Genomic DNA, 22,724 nt, shown 5'->3' on the forward strand with positions numbered 1-22,724 from the left:
ATGAAATCAGACTTTATTATCAGAAAAACAGCTGAAGAATTTAAACAATAGACCTTAAAACGAGATACGCCAACAAATTTAACATGGCTTCCTTTACAAAACTAGCTAAATATTTTAACTTTTGTTACAAATCTGAAAAAAATCTTGTATTTTTTAATATCTCAGTTAGGGGTGTGCCAGATATCATATCTTATGCATTAATACAATTTAATTTTCATTTTGTTGCAGTAGTGTATTCTTGAAATCATGTTTTAAATTCAGTATTTTGCCAAAATATCGTTATCGCAAAAATACCAATAAATATCGTGATATTTTTTTAGGGCCATATCACCCACCCCTAATAAAACAAGGAAGTGGTCAAAAAATTCTGAATGGACCGCAGACAGAAGATATTATATGTTCAGCATGTACGCTCCTTAACTACAACACTATCCTATTCTTTCCTAAAGGCACTACATTTCCTGTAGCATGGAACGTGCCATCTGCTCTCAGCGTCAAAGGTTAGACCACGCAGAAGAGATATACCCCCGAGACCCGCTTTGTAAAGCAGGACGTCTCGTAGAAACACAGCGCCGGCCCCCAGAGGCGGCCGATTCACGTGTCTTTCACTCCTCTCGGTCAGGTCACGCACTGTCAGAGGGACATGTGTATCAGCACACAGCCTCTACACCCTCACACGTCAAGACAAATCACACAATTCAATCACCACTGTTTCCAACAGAGAGGGATAAAAAAAAAACTCACAGTGAGATTTTAACGTCTTAAAATCCATTCATCCATCTATCTAAGGCCAACAATCCTTGTTAAGAGGTCTGTAAAGTGGTTTTCCTCATTTTCTCATATTTGTGATTATGCACTAAACTTCACACTTTGCTGTTACACAACTGGAGTGTCTAAAATGAGCACTTGTCAGCCAAATATGTGTATTTAAAGGAGCATTCAGTAGAAAATAAAAAAGTGAGTGTGTGAAACAGCTATACTGGAAACCCATACTATGTTTAAACTCAAATTATTTAAGTCTGTTTTACATAAAATTGGATATTTCTATACTATACTCAACTATTTTGAGTAAGTTAAAATTTGTGGGCATATATACTGTACTAGTCAAACTTAGATCTTTGAGTTGAACCAACTAATATTAACTGAGTTTAGTCTGTTTCCATTGGAAGCTTCTTTTCCATTGACTTCTGTCACAATCTATTTGCATACTGGGTGTGTCCAACAGTTTCTGACTAACACTCACCATCAGTGTGATCATACTGATTCCCTCTCGGCTACCTTACAAATAAATCAACTTCCCCTTTAGTTGTAATAACTTGATGTTTTAATAGATAGATAGATAGATAGATACTTTATTAATCCCCAATGGGGAAATTCATTTGTCCAACAGCACACACAAAAAAAAAAAAAAAAAAAAAAAAAAAAAAACACACAAAAAACATACACGACAGAGTCCACACCCAGGTACAAAAAAAAAAAAAAAAAAAAAAAAAAAAAAAAAAAAAGTGCTAAATGGTGCTTATTAAGTACACACATCAGGTGTTAAGTAGTCTAATTCCAGCAGGAACAAATGACCTGCGGAACCTCTCAGTCCTACAGCAGAGAGAGAGGAGTCTATCACTGCGCCTGCTCCTCTGAGCTGCCAGGATCCCATGCAGAGGGTGACTGCTATTACTGAGGATACCCTCCATTAAACACCTCATCCTCTTCTCCACTAACTGACCCACAGAGTCCACTTTCCCGCCCATAACTGACACACACTTCCTTACAAGCTTATCCAGTCTGTTCCTGTCCCTAACAGTAATGCTGCTTCCCCAGCAGGCAACACCAAAGAAGACAGCACTCGACACAACCGAATGATAGAATGTGTGCAGAAACTCTTTACACACATCAAATGATTTAAGCTTCCTGAGGAAGTAAAGCCTGCTCTGTCCTTTTTTATATGCTGCACTCGTCTGCACTGACCAGTCCAGTTTGTTGTCCAGGTGGACTCCGAGATACTTATATGACTGAACATTCTCAATGATCTGTCCATCGATGATAACAGGCTGATGGGAATGTTTCAGTCTCTGGAAATCCACGATCATCTCCTTGGTCTTCAGTGCATTGAGGAGAAGACCTTTTCTTCTACTCCAGGCTGTAAAGGCAGCAACAAGATCTCTGTACTCTCTTTCATCCCCACCTCTTATACATGCCACCACAGCTGTGTCGTCTGAATATTTCTGAATGTGGCAAAGTTCAGACATATGTTTAAAATCAGCAGTGTAAAGAGTGAAGAGAAATGGTGACAATACTGTACCCTGAGGAGCCCCAATGTTGGTTACCACCGTCTCAGACCTGCAACCACCCAAACTGACATACTGCGGACGCTCTGTGAGATAGCTGTAAATCCATGTGACTAACATAGCATCCACACCTATCATCTCCAGCTGTTCCCTCAGAAACTGCGGCCTGATAGTGTTAAAGGCACTTGTAAAATCAAAAAACATGATCCTTGTGTATCCCCCTGTCCCGTCCAGAAACGAAAGTATCTTGTGGGTCATATATATTACTGCATCCTCCACACCCATGTTCTCCTGATATGCAAACTGTAAGGGGTCCACAGCCTGCTGCACCTGAGGCTTGAGAACCCGCAGCAAAAGCCTCTCCAATGTCTTCATGATCACTGAAGTCAGGGCCACTGGTCTGTGGTCCTTCACCCCTACCGGCCTCCCTACTTTAGGGACCGGCACGAGGCATGATGTTTTCCACTGGACAGGCACTTGTCCTGTGCGCAGACTCAGGTTGAAAATTGATTGTAGAGGCATCGCCAGTCCTGATGCACATTCTCTTAGAAGCCGAGGCGATACGCCATCAGGACCCGCAGCTTTCCCTGGACGCAGCCTACGTAGTTCAGCATAAACCTCATCTATGGAAAAGCTATGTGGGGTCACAGCAGTACATCTGGAACAGCTGCCGGGTGGAGCAGTGCAGGTGGTCACAGCAGAGGGGGTGGTACAACTGCCGGATGGAGTAGAGCAAGTGGTCCCCACAGAGGAGGTGGTACAGCTGCCGGGTGGAGCAGAGCAGGTGGTCACAGCAGAGGAGGTGGTACAGCTGCCGGGTGGAGCAGAGCAGGTGGTCACAGCAGAGGAGGTGGTACAGCTGCCGGATGGAGCAGAGCAGGTGGTCCCAGCAGAGGAGATGGTACAGCTGCCGGGTGGAGCAGAGCAGGTGATCCCAGCAGAGGAGGTGGTACAGCTGCCGGGTGGAGCAGAGCAGGTGGTCCCAGCAGAGGGGGTGGTACAGCTGCCGGATGGAGCAGAGCAGGTGGTCCCAGCAGAGGAGGTGGTACAGCTGCCGGGTGGAGCAGAGGAGGTGGTACACTTGCCGGGTGGAGCAGAGCAGGTAGTCCCAGCAGAGGAGATGGTACAGCTGCCGGGTGGAGCAGAGCAGGTGGTCACAGCAGAGGAGGTGGTACAGCTGCCGGATGGAGCAGAGCAGGTGGTCCCAGCAGAGGAGATGGTACAGCTGCCGGGTGGAGCAGAGCAGGTGGTCCCAGCAGAGGAGATGGTACAGCTGCCGAGTGGAGCAGAGCAGGTGGTCCCAGCAGAGGAGGTGGTACAGCTGCTGGGTGGAGCAGAGCAGGTGGTCCCAGCAGAGGAGGTGGTACAGCTGCCGGGTGGAGCAGAGCAGGTGGTCACAGCAGAGGAGGTGGTACAGCTGCCGGGTGGAGCAGCGCAGGTGGTCACAGCAGAGCAGGTGGTCCCAGCAGAGGAGGTGGTACAGCTGCCGGGTGGAGCAGAGCAGGTGGTCCCAGCAGAGGAGGTGGTACAGCTGCTGGGTGGAGCAGAGCAGGTGGTCCCAGCAGAGGAGGTGGTACAGCTGCCGGGTGGAGCAGAGCAGGTGGTCACGGCAGAGGAGGTGGTACAGCTGCCGGGTGGAGCAGAGCAGGTGGTCACAGCAGAGGAGGTGGTACAGCTGCTGGATGGAGCAGAGCAGGTGGTTCCAGCAGAGGAGGTGAGGGGCCCACTGGCTGAACTGAACCTACTATAAAAGTGGTTAAATTCATTGGCCTTGTCCACATCGCCCACTGTCTCGCTAACTTTACTTTTGTAGCCAGTAATGGTCTTCATACCCTTCCACACCTTCCACACCTCCCTTGTACTGTTACCCCGCATATTCCATTGCAGACCCCTTCCAAAGTCTCTTCTGGCCGCCCTTAAACTCTTCCTCAACTCATGTTGCACACTCCTAACCCTCTCACGGTCCCCAGATTTGAATGCCTCTTTTTTTAGATTCAGGAGGCTCTTAATGTTGCTAGTGATCCATGGCTTATTGTTTGCAAAAGAGTGGACTGTTCTCATGGGTACCACCACATCAGTACAGAAGTTCACATAATCAGTAACACGGTCCACTATCCCATCTATGTCATTATCAGCCTCTTGTGAGACAATAAGTGTGTCCCAGTCAGTTGATTCAAAACAATCCTGTAGAGCTTCGAAGACCTCAGGAGTCCATTTACGGAAAGATCGACAGGTGGGAGGTAGTCTCATTACACAAGGTTTATAATGTGGCTTAAGATAAATCATATTGTGGTCTGATTTACCCAAAGGTGGCATAGCCAGTGCTTTATAGGCATCTTTAACATTGATAAAACACAGATCTAACGTGTTGTTATATCTGGTGGGGCAGATGACATACTGTGTGAATCCCCCTAAATGAGTGCTCATGTCCACATGATTAAAATCACCCGATATAATAATACAGGAATCAGGGTGGGCGGACTGTACATTCGCCACTGCCTCCTGAATGACGTCACACGCGTACGTAGGCTGAGCGCCCGGCGGGATGTAAACAATAATGGCGACGATGTGGGAGAACTCCCTCGGCACATAATAGGGTCTCAAACCAACTACTAAAAGCTCTACTTCGCGATGACATACCCTCTCTTTCACAGTAATATGTCCGGAATTACACCACTTCTCATTCACAAGCAGAACGAGACCCCCACCTCTAGTTTTCCCACACAATTCCGGATTTCTATCAGCACGTACCATGGTGAAGCCGGTGATGCTAACAGCAGAGTCCGGGATGTCGTTATTTAGCCATGATTCCGTGAGGAAATATAAACTGCCCTCTCGGTAAGTCCTGTCATTCTTCATCAGCCCTTCCAGCTCTTCACATTTATTAGCAAGAGAGTTGACATTACCCATTATAATGGATGGTAGGAACGGCTTATATCTCCATCTCCTAGCCTTTAGCTTCGCCCCAGCACGGCAACCACGGAAAGGTTTCCTAAGTTCAGGCGGTATAGGGTGTTTAATCCCACTCGATTTAAGTCGTAACTGTAGAAGCTCCGCTCTAGTGTACTTATACAGGCACATACTCAGAGTATAACCTACTCCAAACAAAAACAAAGTAAACACATACACAAATATACGCAAAGAAAATACGAGCTGTTTGGACTTGCTGCCACTGCGCGGCGCATGCGCGATGTTGATCGATGTTGACCTAATTTATGCTAACTCAAGTTTTCCCAATTTTCCAATTACTTAAGAAAAATTTAAGCAAACTAGCTGCCTTAAAAAAAGTTAAGTAAACTCAATGTTTCCTGTCTTACAGTATAACAAAAATAAGAAAAATGGTAAATCAACTTCCCCTTTAGTTCTAATAACTTGATGTTCTAAGTTATGCTAACTTAAGTTTTCATTACCCATTGCTTAACTTTTTTAAGTAAATTCAACTTATCCGGGCTTACAGTGCACAGCAGTCCAATTTCAAAACACCACAGAGAGTTATCTGCTCCACTTGCTGCTCATTCCTCAACACTAACTACTAACTCCACCCCCGAGGTGACCAATACACAACAGCGAGCGAGCGGTGCTGCAGCATGGAAGCTAACAAGCAGGCTGGTTCAGCTGAAACCTTGGCTGCTACACTGTCTAAAAAGTCTCAGCTTGTCTCAGAAAAAGATCAATAACCAAAGAAGGAACAAAACAAGAGTAAATATTGGCAGTGAGCTGTAAAGTTTCTCTGCCTCTCCTACCAGCAGTACCTCACTGGCTTTACTTGACATAACTGAGATCTAGATCAGGCTGCAACAAGATAAAATGTTAGGATACATATAGATGTATATGTGATCTGCTAAACTGAACAGTATATTATGAGGACCTGTAAAGTAGTAACTCCAACTCTAGGGTGTGTATTTTTGGAACAGTGTGATTCTTCCTGTATAACATGCTTGGTTTAGGCTAACGCAGCTAGCAGCTAGTGCATAAAGCTAGCTTATCTTAGCTAACTATGTATAAGGTTCACATGAGCCCGTTTCTAATGTGTGTATTTATTAGCTGATTAACTTGCAAAGTATGGCTTGTCCTTGCTTGCCATTGTAGAAGTTACTGGACTCGTCTTGCACTGGATTGTGTAGATTTAGCCTCCTCAACTTGGCAACCCGAGTGAGCTTCGTGTCTAGGTAAGGGGTTGGGCGGGGCAGACAACTCTCTGTGGTGTTTCGAAACTGGACTACTGTAGCAATTTCACTACACAGAGTAACTGTACACTTTTAAACAGCAATAATCTGCTTTTTACTATAAATATATTTAGACATTTGGATTATAATGCATGGAAAAAAATCCTAATTAAACAAGTCCAAATACTGGCCTTTTTACTTTAATATGCTCTCCAATATGTAAAGAGTAATGGGTAAAAGGGTAATACTGAGTTCAGCAATAATTTTTCAGGTCATTTTCATACATCATATGATGTTTTAATCGTAATTATTGCTTCAGGCCTGGCACTGGGTGAGTACAATTAAACAAATGCCATAAGCAGCTGACATTAAAACAAGAACAGCGTGCCGGATGCAAGCTCTTTAAATTATGCTTGTGTTCCAACACCTGTTAATCTGCAAGAGAATTAATGGATTTACCAATTACTACAGTCATATATCTGCTAACAGGTTGGCTTCTCGCGGGCCGATGAGCCGAGTTTAGCCTTCAGCCCCATGAGTACGGACTGAATTTAAAAGATATCAGATAGGAGTAATCAATCATGCAATTAATCCACTTAGAGTCTCGAGGGTCAGCAAAGCAAACACCCGTTCAGCTCACAGGATACACTGTGAAAAGAAGCTAGAAACCAGATCTTATTTATAGAACCAGTTATAAAACATGTACTACTACTATATAGTAGGGGTGGGCAATATTATATCGTATACAATATATCGTGACACAGAAATATCATGATATTAAAAATCCATATCGTGATAATAGGGCTGTGAAGCTTTAGGTGTATTTATTTTATAACTGTTTTAGTTTGCAGTTTATATGCATGAACTAAATATTCTGCAATATTATTTGCTGCATTATATTATTTTATGCTATATTATTTATTTTGCCACATTATGATTATACTGTTATACTATTTTACTATATTCCTGAAATGAATGAATTATTTAAATTTTCCTATATCATCAATATCAATATATCGTTATCGCAAAAATACCCTAAAATATCGTGATATTATTTAGAGCCATATCGCCCACCCCTACTATATAGTCCCGTTTCCCAATGAATTTCTATATTCCAGGCTCACCAGGAATAAGTATTGTATGAATACTAATAGTACACAGTTGGATCGATTGAATTATTGTTGACTTGTCGAAATGCCATGGCAAATGGCAAAACGTCTCCAGTAGTAACCACAGCACACCGAGTCATTAGCAACAGCATCTCTGAGGAATTGTTTTAGTGTCCTCTGAGAATTAATGTGCAAACAGCAAACAGAGGAAGTGAACTCTTGCTGAACACTCACTGAAAATACATTATTATTCTTACAGCTTTGCAGGGCTGGTGAAGCTCAGGATAAGCAGGGAGAAATTAGATTAGAAATCTCAACATTACATTCTCAGTTAATTAATAAAGAAAATAGTCTAATTATGTTGCAAATACAGCTCTGGAAAAAAAAAATAAGAGAGCACTTAAAAATGATAAGTTTTCTTGATTTTACCAAATTAAAAACCTCTGGAATATAATCAAGAGGAAGATGGATGATCACAAGCCATCAAACCACCAAACTGAGTGGCATAAAGTTATCCAAAAGCAGTGTGTAAGACTGGTGGAGGAGAACATGATGCCAAGATGCATGTAAACTGATTAAATGTGATTAAAAACACCAGGGTTATTCCACAAAATATTGATTTCTGAACTCTTTTCTAAACTTTATGAATTTGAACTTGTTTTCTTTGCATTATTTGAGGTCTGAAAGTTCTGCATCTTTTTTATTTGTTATTTCAGCCATTTCTAATTTTCTGTAAATAAATGCTCTAAATGACAATATTTTTATTTGGAATTTAGGAGAAATGTTGTCTGTAGTTTAATAAATAGAATAAAATTCCAAAATTCATTTTACTCAAACATGAACCTATAAATAGCAAAATCAGAGAAACTGATTCAGAAACTGAAGTGCTCTCTTAATGTTTTCCTCAGGATCGGTCCAGATCTCAATCCAACCCAGCTATACAAATATACTTATATTTTATTTGAGCTAAACTGCATGTAAGGCACAGTGAAATCTGATATATTAGCCAGATTAGCCAGTGCAAATTACCACAGCTATAAACAAACGCTGTCTCTGCTGCTCCATGATTTTTACATGTGCAGCATGTGCAGAGTTTACTATTGGCAAATATGCAACTCTGTTTATTATGTGTACATCGGCCAAATTTTCAGTGTTCTGTGTTAAAGCATACACAGAATCTTCTCGCTATATTTACTTTCTTACTCCCACGCCAGACAGCTCTGACCAATCAAAGGAGACGATGTGCTCGAGTGGTTTATTGGTGCGCATTTTGGTGCGTTTAGGTTTATGCCTGTGTGAAAACAAACCAAAACAGAGAGAGAAAATGCTACAAATAAACAAACTCAACAACTAATCCGGACCATAGAAAACTAAAAAATACAGGTGTGAAAATGCCCTTAAACTGGTTTCAGTACTGTAAGTATTGAAATAAGAAAACAAGATTTTAGGTACACTGTGCCATTGACACTGACTCATTTTATGGGTGTTTTTCAAAGATTGAACATGTGAAAATCAATGCTTATTAAACGATTGTGTTTTATTGGTAGAGAGATTTGATGTCTTGTGGCAGTAGTGTCTGTCTGCGTAGGAACAAATCGTTCAATAAAAATGCCTATTCTATTCAGTCGTTTTTATGATTCCCAGCAATATACTATTCCACTCTGGCTTTCATTTTCATTTAACTGGTTCTGAGTGATCCAATGCAACCAATATTTCAAAGGAAAAGGCTCTGGACCTACAGTGACCCTGACAAGGAGGGAACGGACACACAGATGAATGTTTCATACACTCCAAAAAGAGATTTTGTGTTTTAGTCAGTGGAATCAATATTATCAATATTATTGAATAAATTATCGGCCAGTGAAATTCAATAAAATGAGTTCAGAGAGAACTTTAACCTGAAAATATTGAGCCAATAAAAAAAATGTGATTTCAACCAACGTTTAGCTCATTCTACAGTGTTGGTTCATACAGCTTTCTCATAGGCTCCTGGCACCATATATTTGCATATTGGGTGTGGCCTCTACCTTAGTTACTAACTTTGTGTTATCATAGGCCTGCATTGGTGTTGCCTCTGTGTTGTAGGCTATAAGAGCAAGTTACCTTTAGTCTGTGTTCTTAGTTGTCACAATATGTTGGCTTGGAGATACAATATTATGCTGTCAATATTGCCAGTAGGGCTGCAACGATTAGTCGATATAATCGACATTGTCGTTTTTTTTTGTTGTTTTTTTTTTACTACAAATTCCATTGTCGATAAATCGTTAATTTGTAACAGTACCAAATTACATTACAAAGTGCTGGGGACAGAAGCGCAGTGGGAGATAGTTTACACTAGGGGTGGGCGATATGGCTCTAAAATATTATCACGATATTTCATGGTATTTTTGCGATAACGATATACTTGCCGATATAGGAAAACTAAAATAATTCATTCATTTCAGGAATATAGTATAATAGTATAACAGAATAATCATAATGTGGCAAAATAAATAATAGCATAAAATAATATAATGCAGCAAATAATATTGCAGAATATTTAGTGCATGCATATAAACTGCAAACTAAAACAGTTATAAAATAAATACACCTAAAGCTTCACAGTAAATAATAGAGTACTTTTAAGACAGAACAGCCCTATTATCACGATATGGATTTTTAATATCATGATATTTCTGTGTCACGATATATTGTATACGATATAATATTGCCTAACCCTAGTTTACACTCAACTTAATCTCCAAAAGTGCTCAAACACAACACAAGATTACATATTTACTCACTAAATATGAGCTATTTACATGTTTAAACAACATCTAGACATTTAAATTAAATTTAAATCTCATGTGCAGCTGTTTCTATTGTTTTTAGAGATATAGGACATGGCATAAATAATCGTTGACTAATCAACTAATTGAAAAATTAATCATCAGATTAGTCGACTACCAAAATCCTTCGTTGCAGCTCTAATTGCCAGTTCTTTAAAAATATGTGATGTTGTGTGAATACAACTCAGTGCAGTTAAAAAAACATAACTGATTCCAATGATCATATAGCTTTGATTGAGTTTACATTAAGTGTAGGTTTGACAAATGGATGATCCATTCTACAGGGGTTGGACGGACAGTTCTGGTGGAAACAGGAGAGTTGAGGTGCACATTGAATTCTGCGTGATTTGATCAGCCGTTGTTTTATGTATTTTGGATACAATCTGGATAAGCACCCGTACATCCCTTTCAGACAGTTTCCTCTTACAGCGTCCACAGTTAATCCTGTTGGATGTGGTTGGTCCTTCTTGGTGGTATGCTGACATTACCCTGGATACCGTGGCTCTTGATGCATCACAAAGACTTGCTGTCTTGGTCAACAATTTGTCCTATTTTGAACTCTGGTATGTCACCCATAATGTTGTGTGCATTGCAATATTTTGAGAAAAAACTAATTTTGAGCTCTTACCCTGCTAATTGAACCTTCACACTCTTACTGCTCTTACTGGTGCAATGTGCAATTAATAAGGATTGACCACCAGGCTGCTCAAATTTAGCCATGATGAAACCTCCCACACTAAAATGACAGGTGTTTCAGTTTCATTGTCCAGTTTATTGTAAAATGAAAGGTGTACGGTAAAAGACTGTGTATATATATATATATATATATATATATATATATATTGGGTATCTGACAGTTATCTGTCAGCTTTAAACAGTGACCATATGGTCTAGTAGGATTAGAGCAACAACAGTATGTTCCAAACTGATCTCAGCCCTGTTACAACTCTATTACATCGCCACCTTAACTCAAGCAAGCAGAGCTGTTCTTACTGCTGTAAAGCACAGCTACTGGATCAAAAACTGCTCTTATTTGAGGAAGATTTCTGAAGCCTTGACCCTCATGGCTGCTTCTCCTGCATCGTTTAGAAATCTGCCCAGCTGAACTGTGACTAGAATTCCCTGAGCACAACAACAGCGAACCGTCTACGAGCCCAGTCAGAACGCTCTACTCACTCCAGGGCGAAGTGTAGTACGCGATGTAAATACTGAGTGCTGCGAAAAATGAATAAAATGTCTAGGTCGCGAAGCCTCAGAGGGAGAAAACAACAGGGAATCTGTGCGAGATAACAAGCGGATAACATCTGTCCGCATTTCAGAATCAGAGACGCCTTAATCTACGCCTTGTTTACCGAGATTTCTCTTCTCGCGAGGCCCGGAGTCGAAAGGGGCTGCTTCTTCCACAGCTAATTAAGAGACACACAATGAGCTAAACAGCAAATCGGGAGATTACATCACAGAGATGACTCATCCTTATAGCCCTGGGGCAGAAGAGCATGTGACTACTTAACACCTCCCATGTTATCTCAATCCAGACTGAAGACCCCGGAAATAATTAAATAAACACAATATAAAGGCAGTGGAGATGCAGAGGGGAGGTGAAAAAGAAGTCAAATTAGATCGTAATTTCATTCAACACACGTTAGGAAGCAGAAAAATGTTTTAAAAGTTTTATATTCTGTCTTATGCACCATTGTGCATTAAATATGTTTAAATAAAAAATAAAAAAAACAGAAAATAGTTAGTATAATGTAGATCTCACTCTGACTGCTCAGGATGCCTGAACTTCCCAACAAAGACTTTATTTCCCAACATGCTCACCCACCGGACTTCCCTGATCATGTGACATTACGGCGCTCACGCTCGCCAAGCTTCTGATTGCTCACACCTGGACTGCCTTGTATAAATATGCTCTTGTTTCCTTTTCTTTTCATTGTTCTTTCCTGTTATGACTCCTTTTTGTGTTTTTTGACCACTCTCTGGCCTTGCCTTTTTACTGTTTGTTTAACATTCCCGAACTTTTTTGAATTTAGACTACTTCTTTTTGCCTTGTCCTCTGCCTTTAGGATTTACCTTGTATGATCCTTTTACCTGCTCACTCAGGTATGTTGTTTGTTATTTGTCTCTGACTACCCCTGTAAGCCTTTCCCCTACAGCCTGGCTTTGAATGGACACTTGTGGACATCTGATTTATGGGTGAACCATTGCTTTAAGAAAACAGGTGTTTTTTTTTGTTTTACTTCTTAACCCTTTCAGACCTGAATTATCTCCAGTGATGGAAACCAATGTGAGAATGTTTGTTTCTGTCTGTAATGCACAGAAAAGAAGACTAGCAAACAAATCCAATTAACTCAAATATTTAACAGCTTTTTTATTTCCATTGCATTGGAAGCATGTGTGTAATATTTATAATTGTATAGTGGTCTCTAATTTTTTCCAGATCCACATCTAATACTCGATATTTAATACTATGCATCATCTCAACAGTGAAGCAGGTGGAGGAATCATTCAGCAGAGCAAAAAAACAAAAACAAAGCACAGACAGGACCACCCATCACCACAATCCATAACCTGCAGAGGTGTCTAAACAAAAGCTCAACTACGTCATTTTTTCGTTAAGAATCACGTAGCGGACTATTCCCGCCCAAACAGCTCTGTCCTCTGATTGGCCCGGTTTGTTGCGCGCAGCAAGTGCACTAACTCGGTGTCGGAAAGCTCAAAGTGATTCAATGAACCGATTCACTTGAACAATATAGGATTGCACCGGTGTTCTGTCGAGAGGTGCTACCCATCAATATGCGCTTCTTACCCCTATTGCGCATGCGCGTGCCCACATTTTTTTTTATTTCATGATTTTTTTTTACTTTTTATTTTTATTTGGTCGCATTAACCCTTAAGATCCTGTATTTTCTTTAATTTAAAATGTTTAAAAAAAACACATTATTTGAGCGCTGTTGTCCACTAGAATACACCATGAATCAGCCAAAAAAACGTTTATAAAACTTGGCCCCGCCCACCGCAAAAACACTGGAAAACCAGTGGTACTACTAGAGCCATTAAGGCAAAGTAACAGCGGATTTTTATTAATTTAATTAACGTAATTTAGAACACTTTTTAATATTTTTTTTATGGTTTAGGGATGGATGTTTATGAAAACAATATGTCAATATGAAATATAAAATATTACACAGGCTTCCAATGGAAGGCAAAATTACAAAAAAAAGATAAATATTTTTGTAATTGGATTTATTCGCTATATAGATTTTATAATAGAATGTTAGAGTCTTATTTTCTGTGCATTCTTAAATTTTTTCCATCAATGGATATTCAAATTCAGACTTTTCCAAATATTGTGCTTTTTCTGGTATTTATATACCTCATAAAATATTAAAATAAATATAAACAAGAGTAGCACGTTTTGACAGGGTCGCACATTTAAGCAGAACACCGTTTCAGCGCCTTTGAGCCTATCTGACTGCATTTGTACTTATGTGTACAGGGATGGAGTCGATTCAGCGATTCAGTGATTCAGCACACACTGACACACAGAAGCATGTATATATTCTCATATTTTTATGTATTTTAAATAAAAAAACGCTGTGGTGTGAATATGAGCTTAAAATTAGGTTCTAGGCTAGTGGATTATCCTGGAAATGCTAGCTATAATATTAAACATCTGCTACAAAAAGAACGAATTCAGACACGGCTCTCTGGTTCAATCGATTCATTTAAAAGAATCGATTCATCTCCGAATCATCCCCACTAACGCCTGTCACCTAAATACTGCTGGACATGTGCGTGCAGTGCCCGGGAAACACGAGCTAATCTCGCCCTAATTACACCCTGTAGTAACTGAATTAACTAGGTTAGCTCACAGAGGAGTGGATATAGGCAGTGTATATCAAATTAATGCTATTTAAGAGTTATTTTACACATTTCTACTATTTCTTCTAACTACCATATCATATAGCTTCTATATTATTAGCTAAATACTAAGATAACTAACCTAGGTTAAATAGACTCCCAGTTATCGTTACAAATAATCAGATGTATTTGATAAAGCTGTATCTACCAATTAAAGTTAACTACACAGCCAGCTCACTATCCAATCAGCTCACAGTCCACCTACAACAGTGACCCCATGGGAAACCCATGTGCTGTCAAAACCTCCAACAAAACAGTCCAGTTTACAGGCCAGAGCACAGATTCAGAGCCCTAACCATTTAAAACCTAAATGAAAACGTTGATTTAATGTCAGAATCTCAACACTAACCAATTAAGATGCAACTTAATGCAACAAAAAATATAAATATAAATAAAAAGGTTTATTCAACGTTCTTTGTGAGCTATCAGGGTGTAGTGTAGCGTTTAAACCCCGCCCACTTTCTTAAATAGCTACTCAGAAAAATGAAACAAAGTTATTTTATTCAGATTTTATAAATAATAATAATAATATTGTTATAGTATAGTTTTTTTAAAGAGTATAACAGTTTTATGTTTCGAAAATTTCAATTGAACAGTCACAATATATCACCTTGATTACAGTATCGCGATATACGTTATATTGTTATATAGGACTATTTTACTCTGTCAGATAAATAAAATAAACTTTTATTCAGATTTAATAGATAAAAATAATATTGATAGTGTGTGTTTTAATAATATGACTTTTTATGTAAAAAAAAATCACAATATATCTACTTGCTTACAGTATCGTGATATATATTGTTATACAGGAGTGTTGTACCCTGTTGTATAAATACATAAATAAATAATATTTTTTATTTAAACATTTAAAATATACCGCCTTGCTTACAGTATCGCAATATATTGTGATATAGCAGTGTTGTACTCTGTCGGATTAATAAAATAAACTTTTATTCAGATTTAGTAAATAATAATAGAGTGTGTTTTAATAGTTTAATTTTTTTTATTAAAATATTTACAATATATCACCTTGCTTACAGTATCATTGCTTACAGTACTCTGCCAACATTGATTCAGATTTAATAAATATTACTAATAATAATAGTTTCTTTTTTGCTTACAGAATCGCGATATATTAACGTTATATTGACATAATGAGTTGTAATATCGTTATCGTGATAATCTAACGTATGGATAGAATTGTTAAGTTATTGGAACAATTAGCTCCAGCTGGTTCAGTGTGAATGAAGCGCCCTGAGATTAACATTAACCCTATTATTTTATATATTAACCCTATATATTTATTATATTAACTAACGGACCAGCTGAGTTCACACAGGTCTAACACTGACCCACCTGATACTACTGTACCTCCAGCAGACTGAAGCCAGGCTACAGGTCGTGTTTAAACCAAATCAGCGCTGAATCAGAGAAAACAGCGCTAAATCCGGATCTAATAACCAGAGTCTGAACATAAAGGAGATTAAACCGAGTCTTACCTGCGCTGCCGAGGAATATAAACACCCAGAGGATCTCCCTGCTCTGAAACATCGCATTCACCGGGTAAAACAGGTCGTTTCTCTGCGGCTGTTATTAGTGTTAATTCCTCTCAGTGTGGAGTTTGTCTGAAAGCGCGTGTTTTCGGGGTTGTTTTGTGTGTATATATATATGTGTGTGTGTGTGTGTTTTGTATGTATGTGTGCGTGTTGTTGTTGTCGCTCTGCTGGAGATGCGGGCAGATGAACTGTGAGCGGAGGAGAGTCCGGTTTAAAATAGCAGCATCTCCCGTACCGCGCGCGCACGATGCAGCCGCAGCACCGCCAAGCCGCGGATTAATCCGCCCGGCGGGGAAAAATAGTGCGCTCAGCTGAGCTCAGCCTCCAGCCTCAGGCTGTGTCCATCCATATACACAGCTTACACCACCGAGTGCGCCAAGTTCACTGTGAGCCCCTAAAATAACATAATAAAAATAAATTAATTAATAATAATAATAATAATGCGTGGCCACGACTTATTAAGGTGTGGACATGAGATAACTAGGTGTGGAACAAGACCCTAATGTATGGAAATGACTAAGCAGTGCAGTGATTAAGCAGTGGAAATGAGACAATTAAGGTGAGGGAAAAATCCTGATGCACAGACACAACTTATTTAGGCATGGGAATGAAATCCTAAAGCATGGGAATGAGATCATTAAGGCCTGGAAATCCTAAGGCATGGTCACGATTTATTGAGGTGTGGAAATAAGATTCTATGGTGTGGCAACGACTCATTAAGGCGTGGGAACGAGATCCTAATGCATAGGAACAAGATAATGAAGGATTGGAAACGAGATTCTAGGGCATGGCCATGACTTGTGTGTGGAAATAAGATTCTAAAGCGTGACCACGACTTGTGTGGGAACAAGATCCTAATGCGTGGAAACTAGATAATTATAAATTGGAAACAAGATTCTTAGGCATGGCCACGACTTATTAAGGTGTGGAAATAAGATTCTATGGTGTGACCACGACTTATTAAGGCGTGGGAATGAGATCCAAATGCATAGAAACTAGATAATTAAGGACTGGGAATGAGATTCTAAGGCATGGCCATGACTTATTAAGGTGTGGAAATAAGATTCTGTGGTATGGCCACGACTTTTTAAGGTGTTGAACGAGATCCTAATGAATGGGAAATAATAATAATAACAATAATAATCATTTATTTATATATATACCTTTCCTGATAACTTAAAGTGCTTTACAACACAGCCATAAGCCTTATCTGGATGGGATTTCTGGGGTAATTTTCTCTTTTATGGGGGGTTTTTATCCTCTGTGATTTTATTCCTGTCCAGAACGATCATGTACGTGTTTTTATTTTTCTCAGACGTCCTCTGAGAAAATTACAGGCTGAATTATCTACTGTTTTTCTCTGAACTCCATGCTCCTCTGGTAATTTTAGTCCCGTCCGGACGCACATCTCTGAGTTTCGTCTCCTTTCGTTTATTAAAATAGGGTAATATGCTATAGTCTTAATATATTATCCTATGGTCATCTCAGTATATCATTTTGTTACCTAACCTAATTTAACCCCTTTAACACCTACAAACAACCACCTGTTTCCCTGAAGCACTCAATCATTTTAAGAACTTAATATCATGTTTTTTTTTATTTATTTAAGTATTTTTTGCACATGTATTTGGCAGGTATAGTATACTGTGTGTTTCAGTGGTATATCCTGCTGAAGCCGGCTCCTGCCTGCATGTGTTTTATGCCACAGACAAAGAAATAGCTCAGTAAATGTTCTGAGGGCGGCCTGAGCCCCCCCAAGCTTTATTTGGCTCTCTCTAAATAATGATCTCTCTCACGGTTCAGTGAACTGATACTCTCTTTTGTCTCCCATTGAGGGCTGAGAGAGGACTCTGGCCTCAGAAAGGAGATCCATGTGGCCCGGCCGATTCAAGAACAATATTGGCTTAACCAGCAGCTTACAAATAGGCAAGACTTACAGCCTACAGCATGTTTTTTACACAATACTCAGTGGAAAAAAGCCATGTAAACAATGTTGCACTGTGCTTTCCTCCTATTTCAACAAACACAGATCAAACAAACAAGCAACCTACACCCACAGTACGCTGAATTACTGTAGAGACACGTTTACCGTGCTCTCATTTGTGCTGACCAGTTTAAGAGGTCCACCCACATATATACAGTCATATGAAAAAGTTTTGGCCCCCCCTATTAATCTTAATAATTTTTTAGTTCTAAATATTTGGGTGTTTGCAACAGCCATTTCAGTTTGATATATCTAATAACTGATGGACACAGTAATATTTCAGGATTGAAATGAGGTTTATTGTACTAACAGAAAATGTGCAATATGCATTAAACCAAAATTTGACCGGTGCAAAAGTATGGGCACCCTTATCATTTTATTGATTTGAATACTCCTAACTACTTTTTACTGACTTACTGAAGCACAAAATTGGTTTGGTAACCTCATTGAGCTTTGAACTTCATAACCAGGTGTATCCAATCATGAGAAAAGGTAATTAAGGTGACCAATTGCAAGTTGTTCTCCTATTTGAATCTCCTCTGAAGAGTGGCATCATGGGCTCATCAAAACAACTCTCAAATGATCTAAAAACAAAGATTGTTCAACATAGTTGTTCAGGGGAAGGATACAAAAAGTTGTCTCAGAGATTTAACCTGTCAGTTTCCACTGTGAGGAACATAGTAAGGAAATTGAAGAGCACAGGGACAGTTCTTGTTAAGCCCAGAAGTGGCAGGCCAAGAAAAATATCAGAAAGGCAGAGAAGAAGAATGGTGAGAACAGTCAAGGACAATCCACAGACCACCTCCAAAGAGCTGCAGCATCATCTTGCTGCAGATGGTGTCACTGTGCATCGCTCAACAATACACTTTGCACAAGGAGAAACTGTATGGGAGAGTCATGCCAAAGAAGCCATTTCTGCAAGCACGCCACAAACAGAGTCGCCTGAGGTGTGCTTTTGCTTCTTTCACATGACTCTCCCATACAGCTTCTCCTTGTGCAAAGTGCGCTGTATTGTTGACCGATGCACAGTGACACCATCTGCAGATTAAGATTAATAGGGGTGCCCAAACTTTTTCATATGACTGTATATACAGTACCAGTCAAAATTTGGACATGCTCTTCTAATTCAATGTGTTTTCTTGCTTTTTATAATTTTAGGATTTTTTTACAGTGTAAATTTAATACTGAAGACTTTTTTATAGCTATACAGCAACACATGTAGAATTATTAATTGATTAAGATTAATCTAAAATAAGCAGCACATTTATCTTTGAGTTCAGATCTGCACACTCTTGGTATTTTAATCTCAGTGTCTTCATGAGGAAGAGTCACCTGGAATAGTTTTATCAGCGTCTTAAAGAAGTTCCTGGAGGTGCTGCGAAGCTCCAGCTCATCCCAAATCACCATCTTGTAATTCCATATGTGCCCTTTAATTGTTTTCATGTCTTAAATATTAACCTATAATGTAAAAAAAAGATATAAAGAAAGAAAAATATTGTATAAGAAGCTGTGTCCACTGTGTAAGTGTTCAAAATGAATTTCTTTTCTTAAAATTATTCTGATTTCTTTCCCATTTTTAAGATTAATTTGTTGCTGTGGACGATTTTAGACAATTTGATGATTTAAAGGTAATTTACTGGCCAAGGGTCACCAGGGGCCAACACTCTTAAAAAATATAGGTACTTCAAATGAGTGGTGCAATAAAAGAGCCAATTTTAGTCCCATAAAAAGCAATGTTTATAATAGGGACGTGTGAAGTACCCATTTTTTATTTATTTACAAACCAAATTTAACAGTCAAGCTTAATAATAAGACAATGAACTGGTGTTCAAAAAGATCAAAAAACAAGGAAATCCTACCTAATGCTGCTTTAAAGTTTATCTGCGTTTTTATCTGGTTTCTGCCCTTGTCCGTGACAATTGTTTGGAAAATAAGGTGGACAGAATAGTATATTTCACACTAAATCACTCTGATTGATTGTGTCAGCTTTTGAATTATGAAGAACTTGGGAAGATTTACTGCCGTTCCCTGGTTACCAGCAACTCTCTACCTCATAAATCATTGGTCAGTTTTGACCACAGGACCATTGCTGACCAGATGTTATTCTGGAGGTGGATCATTCTCAGCGCCGCAGTGACACTGACACGGTGGTGGGCGTCATGCCTGCGCGAGTGTAGCCAACACAGCGGCATATTTTACACTTACACTTCTGGGATGACAGTCGAGTGGTTCAACTACCCAAAAATACCCAGGCAGGAGCGGCTCTGTGCTCAAAAACTGACAATCGCTGAAGTGCTGGAGGATGAAACAATCGAGTGCAGTAGATCATATAGTCTATTGAATCAGCAAGAGCAAGATCTGAGCTTCTGCAGGTGTTTCTAATGAATACAAATACAGGCGCTAAACTGTAAAATCAAAAATCAATGCATTTTTGTCATACTTACATTTTTAAATTATCAAACAAACTTTGATATCAGACAAATATAACCGGAGTTAAATATGAAAAACACTTTTTAAATGACGATTTTTTGAAAGCTGAGTTCAGTTTCATTAATACCGACCTGTAGAATCAAGAAATAACTAAAATAGAACCTGTCTGACAACATAAAGCTATTAAAAGGTCTCAAAAGCAGCACATTATTATACCCCCATCTGAAGAAATTCAACAACAGATGAAAAAAAAAACAAAAAAAGTAATTGATCATCTATCAGTCTGGAAAAGGTTATAAAGTAATGTCTAAAGTTTTGGGACTCAAGAGAACCACAGTTATTCTCTATTATTCACTAATGGAGAAAACATGGAACACTGGTGAACTCTCCCAGGAGTGACCGGCCGACCAAACAAAATTACTCCAAAAGGGCATGAACAACTCATCCAGGAGGTCCCAAAAGAATCCAGAACAACATTTAGATAAAAGGTAAAAACACTGCTGACCAAAAACAACACAACCATTCGTCTCACATTTACCAACTAACTATCTTGATGATCTCCAGAACTTTGGACTTTGGATAAATACTCTTCAAACACATAATTTCAGAAAAAGAACATCATACTGAACATAATAAAACATGGTGGTGGTAGTGTGGTAGTGTTATATCTTCTATAGATGTCCAGAAGTATGTTACAGGGTAAGTTGGGAGAAAGTCTTGGTGGGTAAGAACTTGAAGTTAAGTAAAGTGCAGAAAGGTACAGAGTGAGCTGAATGGGGTGAAGGTCTGGTGATATTAGATATCTTGTGTAGAAAGACAGGTGAGATGAGAGTGATACACTGCTACTGGCTGTTCAGCAGACTGATGGCCTGAGGGAAGAAACTGTCATGGAACCTGCTAGTTCTGGTCTTCATGCTTCTGTACCTCCTGTCGCTGGGCAGCTGTGAGGACAACAGTGGATTGGATGTGTGCAGTTCATTATAATTATTAATTTAAAAATGATACCATCAAAACCAAGATAACCAAACAATAAAAATACCCTTAATTCAGTAATCCTCTGAACAACCAATAGTTTTAAGGTATTGCCCCCAATGCTCCTAAGGATTTCCTGGGTGGGAAAAAAAAACATACATGGTGGATTCATACAGCTCTGGATCATAACCATCAAACCAAGCTGGACTGCTTGAATCTTTGCACCAGGAGTGTTTTTGCACCATAAAGGTACCCAAAAGCAGTGTGTAAGACTGGTGGAGGAGAACATGATGCCAAGATGCATTAAACTGTGATAAGAAAACAGGGTTATTCCAATAAATATTGATTTCTGAACTCTTAAAACTCTTTATGAATATGAACTTGCTTTATTTGCATTATTTGAGGTCTGAAAGTTCTGCATTTTCTTTTTTGTTTTTTCAGCCATTTCTCATTTTCTGCAAATAAATGCTCTAAATGACAATATTTTTATTTGGAATTTGGGAGAAATGTTGTCTGTAGTTTATAAAAAAAAACAGCAAACATATTTTAATTAAAAACATATGCCTATAAATAGCAAAATCAGAGAAACTGATTCAGAAACTAAAGAGGTCACGTAATTTTTTTCCAGAGCTATATCATAACCATTATTATTCCATAATTGCTGTAATCCCTGTCATCGGGTCCGAGCTTAAGCAACAATTGGGCGGCTTTATGTTCCTCCGGTAAGAAAAGGTCTGCTGAGATCAGGTTTCAGTCAGGAGTAATCAGGGTGTTTAGGCTGGGTGGTGTCGTCATGTGAGACGTCTTGCAGGGTATAGACATTAGGCCTCAGAGGGAGGGCAGACGGGTCCCAGATTTTCCGCCAGACTGAGAATAAGACCTGATGCCATTTACTGCAATCCTGCACTGTTACTGGCAGCCAAATCTATCAGTCTGTGCAGATATCCATCAGTCTGTGCTTCAGAGTCATATCTCAACCTCTTCCCGCTCCCAGGCTGAGCGTGACTGGCCTCAGATCAGTTCACACGCTGAAATGAAGCGGCTTATGAAACATTCTCTCTCTAGAGAATCTGGACATCATTTAATAAGTATAACTGGATTGGACATGCTTTCCTCAAAAGCATCATAACACAACTCTATCCTTCTCTATAAAGGATACAGAACATCGTTATACAGAATGTTATAAAAGAAGATCTGTTATTTCCACAAAAAAATAATTTCTTACACAGCACAGGATGCAATCTCTTGACACATTATTGAAGATCATGAAGCATGCCTTACGTAGCATTCCTTAAAAAGCATGCACAATAAAGATTAATAAGGAGATTGCATGCTTCATAATTAAGTATTTTTCTTTTGATGCATGTTAAGCTTAATCTAAAGTCTTATGAAGATTTTTTTTATTAAGCATTTTCAAGCTTTGAGTGGTCCATCAGTTTAAAGCGCTGTCACTATGATCGGGAAATT

At 39.2% G+C, this 22,724-nt stretch overlaps 2 protein-coding genes across 8 annotated transcripts in view; one reads left to right on the forward strand and one right to left on the reverse strand.

Moving 5' to 3' along the window:
- ncam1b (neural cell adhesion molecule 1b) overlaps positions 1-16,096 on the reverse strand; it is a 201,144-nt gene extending 185,048 nt beyond the window's left edge. For all 5 annotated transcript variants that reach the window (XM_049466818.1, XM_049466816.1, XM_049466815.1 and 2 more), the window contains exon 1: positions 15,815-16,096. In XM_049466818.1, the coding sequence (XP_049322775.1) occupies positions 15,815-15,866 (52 nt within the window). In that variant the 5' untranslated portion in view covers positions 15,867-16,096. The remainder of the gene's footprint in view (positions 1-15,814) is intronic.
- Positions 1,397-4,130, forward strand: LOC125782546 (uncharacterized). 3 transcript variants are annotated; one of them, XM_049466829.1, is made up of 3 exons: positions 1,397-3,213; positions 3,484-3,741; positions 3,790-4,130. In XM_049466829.1, exons 1-3 carry the CDS (start codon positions 2,911-2,913, stop codon positions 4,033-4,035), a joined length of 807 nt encoding a protein of 268 aa, XP_049322786.1. In that variant the 5' UTR covers positions 1,397-2,910; the 3' UTR covers positions 4,036-4,130. The 3 variants fall into 3 exon arrangements, with proteins under 3 accessions (XP_049322786.1, XP_049322787.1, XP_049322785.1); XM_049466830.1 differs by having other exon boundaries at positions 3,484-3,627; XM_049466828.1 differs by having other exon boundaries at positions 3,484-4,130.
- Positions 16,097-22,724: the final 6,628 nt, after the last annotated feature.

The sequence above is a fragment of the Astyanax mexicanus genome, chromosome 18, assembly GCF_023375975.1.
Source record: "Astyanax mexicanus isolate ESR-SI-001 chromosome 18, AstMex3_surface, whole genome shotgun sequence".
NCBI classification, from domain to species: domain Eukaryota; kingdom Metazoa; phylum Chordata; class Actinopteri; order Characiformes; family Acestrorhamphidae; genus Astyanax; species Astyanax mexicanus.

Coding starts and splice junctions, on each gene's coding strand:
- LOC125782546 (XM_049466828.1), top strand. CDS start 2,911: ATGGAAAAGCTATGTGGGGTCACAGCAGTACATCTGGAACAGCTGCCG. Junction 3,214..3,483: donor TGCCGGGTGGAGCAGAGCAG/GTGATCCCAGCA, acceptor GGAGCAGAGCAG/GTGGTCCCAGCAGAGGAGAT.